Source organism: Falco biarmicus, chromosome 14, assembly GCF_023638135.1.
Source record: "Falco biarmicus isolate bFalBia1 chromosome 14, bFalBia1.pri, whole genome shotgun sequence".
In the NCBI taxonomy this organism is placed as follows: Eukaryota; Metazoa; Chordata; class Aves; order Falconiformes; family Falconidae; genus Falco; species Falco biarmicus.
In genome coordinates this window covers 17,266,547-17,278,099 of record NC_079301.1, presented here as the reverse complement: position 1 = coordinate 17,278,099, position 11,553 = coordinate 17,266,547, and the positions used below count along the sequence as shown (strand labels likewise).

The following is an 11,553-nucleotide window of genomic DNA, read 5'->3' as shown; positions in this document are numbered from 1 at the left end:
ACCTTGGAGTCACCTCCCCCGCTGCCGCACTCTCCTTTGTCGTACCACCATTTGTTTTTCAATTTGTCCAAGAGGCCTTGCTCATTCAGTTTTAATACTGCCAGGTTAACAGCATTTCTTGAAACGATAAAACATAACTTGTAAGAAAAAAATGCACAAATGCTTAGGAAATCGTAACGTATAAAAAAAGGAGCACAAGAGGACAAATTGGCTAAAATTTCACAGAACGTGGAGCTATCAAAATGTCTGTACAGCAAATACAGGGTTAAATATTGGAAGGTGGCATGGAGGATAACATTTGCTCAAAACTGAAGTGTGCGGGATGGGGAAATCGTCTTTGAGAAAAAAAGTAACAAGAACACCACATCATGCAGTTAACATTCGTCACATATGGCAGGTTAACTCGGCTTTTACCATTTAAATTGAAAAAGCCATTGAACTGTAAAATTAAAACAGCAACAAACAATCAGAAAGGACAACACGAAGAGAACACTAAAAAAAATGGATGCATTAAATAAATGAAACCATAATTTACCGTCTTATTTAACTCCATGGAATATTGAAGATTTTAAACTTTAAAGTTACCTCAAAATCCACAAGAAAGAAAATGACAACACAATACATCAGGGTAGGTGGAATACTATAACAACATGGATATTGTTATATTATTCCACCCACCTTAATGCTGAGCCTTTGGGGGTTGCTACACCATAGCCCTTGGAATCCAGGTTGCCGCCAACTTTCATGGTGTCGCAGGGCTTGCGCTGCTCGATGTACTCGTTCATCGTCGACTCCAGCAGGAAGGCAAACTTCCCCTTGGACTTCCGCACCCTCGCCACCCCGTCCGCCGTCGTTTTGGTGAACACCGAGGGCTCGGCCGACTTCATGTACGACCACATTTTCTCGTAGACGGCTATTTTTGACCTCTGGGAGAGACGAAAGGAGGGAAATGAAGAGTCGTGTTGGCAAGGGCACTAGACCCAGCTCCTTGGGCTTGGTCGGCTTAGAGGTATAATTAACACCCTGCAACTGATTAAAGCTAACAAATAAAAAAGTCAAAGTAGCTCTGAGAGAGACACATTGCCCCTGGACAATGACCAAACCATAAAATGGTTGGGGAGGGGGAAACATATCTCAGGCATTTATTCTGCTAATTGCCATGTAATTGGCAGCCCGGCCGTCAGGATGAGAAACGGCACGAGCCCGTCCCAGCGCCTCGGCTCCTGTGCTGCCACGGGCTTATCTGCCTGCACGCTGCTCCGCTTCCGAGCCACGGGGGGGGTGGTACATCCCCGCTCATCCATCATGGCCAACAGATGCACAAGAAGGCTTTCCTCCTTGCACAGATCCTCAGCATCTTTTTTTGTGCTAACTCACAGCTGGGAAACACCGACATTTGCTTATTACAAGTTCCCAGCCAGGCAGGAGTCCACTCGTCACAGCGGCGATGGCAGGTCTATGGTACAGCAGATCAGGACAGCTCTAGTGGCTTCTGCTAGTGACGCTCATATAAGAGGTATAAATAGCAATTACAAAATCCTTTACGCGTCAATAGTTAAACTTCCAAAATTCACTTTTACATTTTCCTAAAAGATAGCAAACAAAAATATTAGCAATAAGCTGAAAGAATTGCTGGTGAACTGCTTGTGTCTCATGTATTCATAGATCTTTTCCCATTTTCCTCGCTTTGAGACTGAGCCAATCCTAACAGCCTCTAGCTCTGCGTACAGGTGCAAACCTGGAAATGTTGAGAAATGTGTTACTTCCCCTTCTCCCTCTTCCTCACCAGGAACATTTAAACCACCCTCAGATCTTAAAGCCACCTCCAGACTCTTAAGCATTGGTACCCTGGACTACCGGTTAAACTTTCCTGCTTGGCTGACAGAAGGCAGTAATGCCAATGGTATTTCTCTAAAGTATGGAAATCCAAAAGATTTATATAAGGCTTTTGGTCCAAGCTGTGGGTATCTCGAATTTATGCCTCCTACTCCTTGCCAGTTCCCCGTCTGCAGCCTTCCTTGCAGAACGGGAATGAGGCAGGCAGTAGCTAAATCTAGTCCAAATTTAACAAACTTGCGGCAGAGGACCGTTAATGTCCATCAGCTCGATGATGGAGACATGTTTCCTCCTCATTCAGGACAATATAATCTGTTTTGAATAATGAAAAGCTTAACAACCAGCCGCCAAACATTTCACAGGGAGTAAGTCCTGCCTTCACTGCTCTTCAGATTACCATGCTCAGCTCGTGCGCTACGACGGCTGGAGAGGAGCATGGAGGGCAAGATTTTATTTTAATTATCCTTCCTGATGAGCTTAAAAAACAACTGAAAATGCAAGCCAGCTAACAACAGGAAATCAGAGAGACAATACAGGCTTCGTGAGGAGCTGGCTGGGTGGTGGGTGTGAAAAACAAGCCAGAGGGATTTCAGCAGGGAGCTGGTTTTGGCTAAACATGGGCTGTACGGCTCCGTCTATCCAGCGTTGGGAGCGAAGCAGCGGTGGGAGGAAGGGGATATAAATAGCGCCTGAAATGGTCCTTACACAGGTAAGCAGAAGGAATCTGGGGGGTTTGCCTGGCTGCCCCCCTGCAACAGCAAACACCGAATAACCTGGGATGGGGATGCGCGGCAGCCCAGCTCCTGGGGGGAGCGTGCACCTGCTGCCCTGCACCGGCACCGCTGCTGCCCCTGCCAGCCTCAGGCTGGGGGGTGTGCGTGCTTGGAGAGGGGCAGTACCCAGCCCCAGCTGAGAAGAGACATCTCAGCAGTTACAACACGCTGCTTTGTCAGCCATTACCCGAGGCACCCTCTCAGAGCGCACCGACCTGTGTCTCCGGCTTTGCCAACAGCCCCCTTGCTGCACATGGGCGTTTCACGCATCCCTCCCTGCTGGAGCTGCCCAGGGCACCTGCCGGAGGGGCCATGGGGACCCCAGAGCTACCAGAGGTGCTAGGAGATGGTGGCTGTCAGCGGCTGCCACCATGTCCGTGCCCTGTGGGCAGCAGAGCCCGCCTGGCAGCTGTGCCCACCTGCACGAGAAGCAGAGCAGGCAGCGTGGGCAGCACATGGCACAGCCCAAGGCACGGCGCTGCCCACGGCTGACCTGCCTGCTCTTGTGCGGTTTCCTCGTGCAGAACGGTGACAGGAACAGCCTGGCTGGCCAACCCAGAGGCTGCCTGCGCAATGGCAATTCTGGCGTGCCCTAGATTCAAGCTGCTTGTCCTTACAACCTTCATCTTCTTTTAACATAAATAATACAAAAGCACCTGCCCATTTATATTTGCAAATGGGCATCTACGGGACAAAAGGAAGGTAAAAATGCAGCTTTATTCTTTCTCTTTCTACCTCTCAGCAAACTAAAGCGGTTAGCTTTCAAAAATTGTGCATGCACTACGTATGCTTTTGTTTGTTTTCCTCTGCAGAGTGTGCCTTTAATTACATAGATAAACCAGACTTTCTTTTCCTTTTCATCTTCTAACTCACATCAGAATATCTGTCTTTAATAAGTTCTTTCATACTCTTTCCAGCTGGCCTGATTACCTAAAAGCAATTGCCAATACATCTGTGCATTGTTAATAATAACAGTTATCTGATGAGTGCCAGCAGCACGCTCAGGGCTGCAAATGGTCCAAACAAAGCATGTTCCCTGCTCCAAGGGCAAAGGGTGAATGCCATCATTCATGCTTCAAAAAACCAAATTCCATGACTCAAAACCAGATCTCTCTTCAACTTGAACAAATAGCCTAAGCCTTATCGTTTGCTCCCTTCATTTAACTCTTTTGGATGACGCAGTTAATAAGTATCAGTGCAGTTCTCTATGATCGCTGCCTCCCTCTTCTTCTGCCAAGCGGGATTTTTGCAATACCTTGTTACTATCGTCAAATTAGCTAAATGAGCATAGCAGTCTGATCTAGCAGAAGCAGACAAAAAAGCAAGCTAGAAATGGACACAGCAGGTATTGACAGGGAAAGGCTGGGGTAAAATGCCTCGGGCACACGTTGGCTTGGGAGCAGCCAGAGCCTGGCTGGGGGGGCTGGGGGGGCTGGGGGAGGTCCCGCCGATGTCCCGGCAGCGGGGACCAGCGAGGCGATGGGCTCTGGCCACTGTGTCCTGCTCAGTTCGTGCCACTCTTTGCAGCCATTCCCCTAAATTTGCAATGAGGCCAAAATGATGATTTATGATGAGGCTTCTTAGAGAAAGGGACAGTGCCACCAGAGGAGCTGCAAAACCTGCAGACCCCCTCAGAAGTGCTCAAGGGCATTTTGTGCCCCAGGGGGCACATTTCACACCTGCTCAACCACATGAAACAACCCACTGACTAAAGCTGGTCAAAGAGTCAGTGTGATGAAAGATGGTATTTTGAGTAAATATTTCCCTTTTTCCTATTTTCCAATTGCCACAAAGCAAACCCCAGAACCCCCTGAAGACTTTCAGAAAAGGAACATTCCTTTCCTTTCTAACTATAAAGCTGCAAATCCTGTGCTGAAAGAACATTTTCACCCATCTGTCCTGCTCTGCAGACATTCATGCCGCCCCTTCCAGCCCCCATGTGCCCCCCCAGGAGTCTGACACCTGCGAGGGGGGCCAGACAGCAGGAGCAACCGTAGGGAAAGGATTTACACTCCAAAATAAGGTAAGGTGTGACAGATCGGCATTACCGCTGGAGTTCAGGGGCAGTAAAACATTCTCCCTCTCATTAAAGTGTTACTTTTAAAGAGATATTTAGGGAAAAAGCTTAAAAGCAAAGACTTAGACCAATTCAAAGCTCATAACTGCAGTAACTCCCCATGCTCTGCAACTCCTGTTTCACTTCTTTGATATTGCTCTCAAGAAGACCGTCACGCACATTTCCATGGGATTTCAAGGGGATATTATTATCATTTTTTTCTTAAAAGCAACATTTTCAGTGTTTCATCTAGGCCTTGGGACACATTAAAGCATCTTTTCATTACCGCAGCCTTACTGCAGATATAAATAGAGCCGGCCTTTGCTTTGCCAATAGTGTTGGCTTTTTTTTTAATTTAGAGATGTTGATGCAGAAGTAGGAGCCACACACACCCAGCATGGGGCTGGCAGGCAACTCCCTTCCGTGTCCGCAGAGCAGCTCTCACGCTGGGGAGCCGCTTCCCTTAGCCCGTTACTCACCAGTACCTAAATACACGTTGCTTCTGGGTAGCAACGTGCTCGTTTCAGAAGAAGGTGCCAATTCAATCAGTCCCCAATTTTAACACCGTCTTTCATTATAATTCTCTTCATTTTGATGTGTTGTTGGCTCCAGTACCGAAATGAAAAATCAAACAAGCCCACAGTATGCCACAACATCGAAAAGTGCAGCTGGATGGGGCTGGGGTGCGTTAGAGGCAGTGGGAAGGAGGCAGCTCTAACCTCTCAGTTGCAGTGATTTCTTCAACTGATTGCACAACAACAAAAACCCCAGCACCCACAAACCTGGCTCCAGCTGAGCGGGACAGATGCTTTGGTTTCACTCTTGCATGCCCCAAACCGCCTAGAGATATACTGCAAAACCCAGCACATGTTGGGCGATTCTTTGACATTGGTTAAATTTAGCTGTAAAATATCTTTGTGGCTGAAGCCTTCTCCCATTGACCAAATTACCTTTCCCCCTCTGCAGACATCTGTCTCACACTTCTGCTAAAAGTGACATCGTGTCACCTCCTCCACTACTGAGGAGCAGTGAAGCTATTGTAGTTGAAAGAAACAGAATTTTCCCTCTATAGTTAAAGTACGTTACAAGGATGCCCTTTGCCTATTTTAGACCTTTTTGCCTTCTCTGCCGCCTTCTTTGTAACCTGCAGGTCTTCTTCAAAATGCCCGCCTCAGGCACCCCATTGGGATGTTTTATTACAATGGCCAAAATGGTCCTTTGTTTCTTAGGACAGGCACCAGGAAATTATTTCCCATTTTCTTATAGGTGGTTATTGTTGGTCCAGTCACGAGCCAAATTCGCTCAAATCAGTTTTAAATTTAAAATTAATTTATATATTATCCCTTTTTTACTCTGTACGTTTAACATTTTAGATTATACTGATGTTATTTTTTTTACTTATGTCTTCACAACCAGAGGCCTGATAAACAAGCTTAAAAAAAAAAAAAGGAGGAGAGAAAGAGATAATGTCCCCCCACGAATCCAGGAGCTGGACTATACAGAAGAACAGGAAAATGTTTCATGCTGGGCAGTATCAGCGTAAGAAATGGAACAGGCATACTGGAGAGGGAGAAGACCCAGAAGGAAGCCAGTTACACTGCCTGGTCTCAGGGCTGGGTCCAGGCTATGTAAACTTTAATATGCTTTAGAGTAGGCAGCACACATTGAAATGCAGTAAACCCAACAGGGAAGGGCAGCAAATGGCAGAGAGACAAGTGCAACGTGGATGGAGCATCTTCACCATGGCATGCACCCAGAGGTGGGCAGAGACATCGATAAAGGGACCTAAAGCAGCAGAGTTAACACACTCCTCTGCTGCACCACCCCTATGACCAATTTACAGCTCTTTAACAAGGGAAATTTATAGCCCTAAGTCAGACAGATGTTGCTGATACAAAACACAAAGGTCCATACTAAAAACAGTGGAGGTATTTAATCTGAATAATACATGCTGCCTTTATATAGATGCACACCTCACTGATATGAACCTAGGTAGTTAAGTGTGAACCTTAGCTTCATTATCATCACTCATTGCTCTTTTTCCACGTGTGCAATTAGCTCTTCCACAGCAGCTAATGAATAGAGTAGCTTATGAACCATTAAAAAGCAAGCTACTAAACAGGAGTGAAAAAATGCCAGCAGACCGCCTTGGTAGCGGCGCTGCTGCCTGGCTTGGGGATCACCTTAAGATCCATCACTTTTAGGCAGTTGCTTTCTTGGACTTTCAATATGGCAAACTGCAACGGAGTGGCTACCACTGCCTTGGTCTTTTGGGCAAAGCTTTGATTTGCTGCCTTCCCGCTCCTGCGCAAGCCTGACATCGAGCCACCCTGCCACAGCTGCCTCTGGGAGGAGCGAGGGACAGCGATTGGAGCCCCCAGCCCAGCGCCAGCTCTGGAGCACATGGAGGCCAGCCCAGTGGTGCTACCTTAGTAAGAAGAACAGGATAAATATTATTAGTAATGTCCCTCTGCCTGAGTTTTCCAAGCTCTTTACTGAAAAAGTAAAAACAGGTGGAAGGCCAGTGGGCACCATTAGTCTCCTTTCCCAAGTGCGGACATGAAAGCAGGGATGTCATTTACTGAAGGTCATAGGGTGAAGTGTAACTGATCAATGTCACAGCTTTTAGCCACAGATAACTTGCCATGCCAACAATTTACTTACCTATATGGACAGAAAAATCAATGCCATCATTACATGAACCCTTTGTTTTTATTACACTCTCAGCAGTAGAAAGTAGGTCAGATGCCATGAGCATGGACAGGGATTTCTCTTTTAGCAAGGCCAACCCCCAGATTTACCAACCTCTACCCACAGTTTATGAATCTGTGGGATGCCATAGATAACCAAGGTTCAAGCATGTGTATATGAACTAGTTTGTGTCTTTGTAGGAATATACAAATCTTTGGTAACAAAAGCATAAATGTAAAAGGAAGGGTGGGCTGGTGAATAATAGTATTTCACCGTCAAGTTTGTGATGGGAGATGTTGTTTTGTTGTTCAAATCCATGATGTAACTTCTGCCTTAGGGACGGCACCTTCCCTTCCCAGTTGGGGCAAATGAAGCCCAGAGAGCTGAAGGATCAGACCCAAAACCCCGGGGAATTTGCCCGCTTTCCTCCAGGATTCCCTCCATCAAGATTCAGACAACCCCTGAGCAGGGCTGGGAGCACAGCTCTGCCTCTGGCAGACAGCCCCTTCAGCCCCCCAGGCTGCTCCCCTGCTGGGGCTGGGGTGGGGGTCCGCCGGCGCTGGGGAGGGGGACTCAATGGCAGCTGGGGAAGCAGTCCGCAGAAACCCCTCCAGGATTCAGCAACACTAGTTTTTCCACACCTGACAGACATAGCGGCCCAATTACAACAGAAACTTCATCTTCTAAAAATACTGCGCAACTCTAGGAGTTTTCTTCTGAGACTTTCTCCCTGCATATCACGGTCATTTGGAAAAGGTGAGCTCTGGCAGCAGGCAGGCAATGTGCCGTAGCTGCAGACATGTAGCTGTAGACATCTCTTCTGGAGTGAGCTCCACTCACAAAAACAGACAAGCAAAGAGTCGCTCTGGCGGTAACTAGACGTCGCTGACATGTCAGTAACAGTCTGAGCAGCAGAACGTAAATCAAGATTTGAAGACGTCCTTTCCTGGCACCAGACTGAACTTCAGACTATGCCTATATTAATCTCCTGACTTCACTGCTGCTACCCATTTGTCCTCGTTGCAATGCTGACTGGGAAATTAAAATGAAAGCCTTCACCAAGAGCCAAGCCGCCTTTGTAAACCCTCTGTGATTCACAGCCAGTGCCAGAGCTTGGGCAGCGCGGGGAGACCGTGGGGCTGGGCGGCACCACTGGGGCTCAGCACGGTGGTGCTGTGTCTGCCTGCCTCCCTGCCTGCCTGCCTGCCTGCCCACCTCCCTGCCTCTCGGCCTGCCCACCTGCCTCCCTGCCCACCTGCTTCCCTGCCTGCCTGCCTCCATGCCTGCATCCCTGCCTGCATCCCTGCCCGCATCCCTGCCCGCCTGGGGCGCAGAAGGCAGCGCACACCCCAGCCGGCCGGAGGGAGGGCTTACGTCAGCCTGCAGGCTAAGGGGCACCTTTCCAGCAGTGACATGTTCAGCAGGGTAGGCTCGCCTGGGCAGCTGAGCAGTTCACCAGCCCTGCTCTGGATCTGGCCCGTAATAAATTAACAGAGAACGGCGTTTCCAGCACACGATCTGAGCACTGTCAGGTCTAATGAGCTTTCAGCTCCGGACAGAACAGGCCAATATACAGGCAATGATGGAGAAACCCCAGTGGACTGCAAGAGGGGATGTTTCATATTCACATCATTAGAGCTTCTAAACCTTCATGTATTTTCTAATTATGCAAAAGTAACGGTAGCAGCGCTGTGAGTAATCTATCAGCACCCATGTATTTTAAATGAATCCCTAATAAGCATGTATTAATGTGAGACAGCAGCATTACGTAAACTAGGGAGAGACTTGAAAAACCAGGGTCCTGGCTGTCTTGAGCGCTGTCATTATCATTATCACAGAGCTGCTCTCCCAGAAGTAGAGCATTCCAACAGCCAGTGATTTCTCCCCGTGGCGCTCACTGCTCGCCTCTGCGGTGCAGCCGCGGCTCCGGCGTTAACCCGCTGCCAGCTGCTGGACTGGGCTTTGCCACCGGCTGCACCCACCCGCACCCAGCCCAGGGACACCGGCTACCCCCACTGCCTCGCCGGCAGCCCCCTGCTTATCCAGATCAACTTCCCAGCAGTATCCAGCCATAGGTGAGCTGGAAAGCCTCAACCACAAGCACGGGTACAGTGGATAGACAAATGCCATCTGTTATTGAAGATAAAGGAAAGATTTGTGCAAATATTTGTTATCAAGTGTTGACTGAAAGCTTCGTTAAATCCAGGCTGGATGCTGAAATCAGTAGAACGGTTCAGCCACCTTAACCCCAGCACCATCCAAACGCTTCCTTTCCAAGGAGCGGATGATGGATGAGCTGTTAATTCTAGTTCCCGTAAGGATGCATCTTCCTCTCCAATCTATAGGCTTAAAGACATTAGATCACCTCACGGGAAAGCATTTCTTTTGTAATTATGTCACATTTGATTTCCTGCTGGCTTTAAAACTGCCTCTTAGCCATGTGGCAGAAAGGAGGTTCAACAGATTAAGAGAAAAGAAACCCCCCAAGTAGATCATCTATCATTCACACAAGGGAGAGGCTGTGATCTCTCTGCACACATGCATTCACCTTTTAATATCTGGGCACACCCCCACCTATATCAAACAGGGAAGGGAGTGAGGATATATGGGTGAATGTGTTTTTCACACTTTCAGTGTTGAAAAACAGTTAAACCGCAGCCCTTTTTCTGATTAATCGCTGCCACACTGCTTATCAAAGATCTATACAGCTCATACTTGGAAGCTATCACTTCTCTGTGATGTTCTGTTCTTTAAAGTCCATAAATACAATCACACTTCAATATTTTTGTCAGACATTTGTTATGATGACTATGTTGTTTTGCTCGATGCCAAGAACACAGAAAGCTTAAGACTGCTAATCATACTTTTATCCAAAGGCAAAAGCAAAGCAGTTGTATGAATGCTGAGCTAGAAGCAAGTCCTTCATCTTCACTAGCAAAATAAATTTTGAAATTAAAAATCAAAGAGTTTAACTACAGATGAAGCCCTTAGCGCTGCATGCACGGAGCTCACCATGGTGTTTTTAATAGGCTCTAATGACGATCCCGATATCGTTCCATGGCACAGAATGCATAATGATCACACGGCAGCTGTTGGTTCATAATTCAAGGCTTTTCCTTACCTAAACCGCTCGCTGATAGAATTTATTTCCCTTACCTCTTGTCTTCACACAACCTTACCATCAGAGGAAAGCAACGAGCTCTTTATCTTACACCTGGATGTAACATGCTAGTGCTTCAAAGCGCATTACGGTCAGGATTTCTCCCTCTTTCCCTACTGGGGCCGGGATGGTGCCGTGCTCCCGCCTGGCTGCGCGCCGGCAGGACCAGCTTGTCTGCCACAGCCTGCCCTTGCCCAGGGCCCCGGGGGGCACCGTGATGGGCAGTCCTCTCGGGGGACACTGTGACCGGCAGTCCTCTCGGGGGACACCGTGATGGGCAGTCCTCTCTGCGTGCTGCCAGCCAGGGCAGGATCCAGCCGCACTTTGCCCCTGGGAGCCGGGAGGGACGCGCTGGCATCACCAGTGCCACCAGTCCCACCTCCCACAGCCTGCTACGGAGCACAGCCTGAACAGGAGGGGAGGGCTGAGTTATGCCCAGAGCTTTTATTGGAAGGTATTTCAAAACCCTTTTGATGGGTTTAAGGAATGTGGTTTTAATTTCCAAGGAATTTGGGGTCAGTCTGTTAATTTGTTCTTTCACTGTTTTTTTCAGATAAATGTTTATTTTTTGCTTTGGTCGTAATCTGCCCAGTGGTGTTTTTTTTTTTTTTTCTTTTGAACAAATTGTTTTCTGTATTGGCTTCAGTTTTACCAGCTAAACAAATTGTACTTAAAATTCTTTTCAAGGGGTGCCCCACCAGTCCCCTTGCCATACTGACATGCTTTTTCTGATACCTGTTTCCATGTCAAAGCACCTTCCTCAGCATGGGCAACCAGTACTGCGGACAGAAACACAAAATCTCCTGCCAGGGCATCTTGTGCTGTTCTATCTGCTCTTTCTGAACTAATTCAGACTTGATAAAACCACAATTTCCTGCATCCTAAAACCTGTAGTTTTATATCATATGTTATCTATACACAAAGCCCAGAATGGCCTCACATCTGAACCTGGTTTGGGAAGAACTGCTTTTTGAGGAAACTGCTGAAGAGGAATTTCAAGTGCTGAACATGCCCACAAAGGTGTAGAAGAACAATAT

General features: G+C 47.7%; 1 protein-coding gene across 5 annotated transcripts in view; it reads right to left on the bottom strand.

The window, feature by feature from the left end:
- GRIA3 (glutamate ionotropic receptor AMPA type subunit 3) overlaps window positions 1–11,553 on the bottom strand; it is a 152,956-nt gene that overhangs the window by 20,029 nt on the left and 121,374 nt on the right. For 4 of the 5 annotated variants that reach the window (XR_008825478.1, XM_056359722.1, XM_056359721.1 and 1 more), the window contains 2 exons: window positions 679–926; window positions 3–117 (listed from right to left, as the gene is read on the bottom strand). Coding sequence is in view for 4 of the 5 variants with exons in the window: in XM_056359722.1 (XP_056215697.1) it covers window positions 3–117; window positions 679–926 (363 nt within the window). In the remaining variant the exon portion in view is untranslated. The remainder of the gene's footprint in view (window positions 1–2; window positions 118–678; window positions 927–11,553) is intronic. The other variant, XM_056359720.1, reaches the window with a different exon arrangement.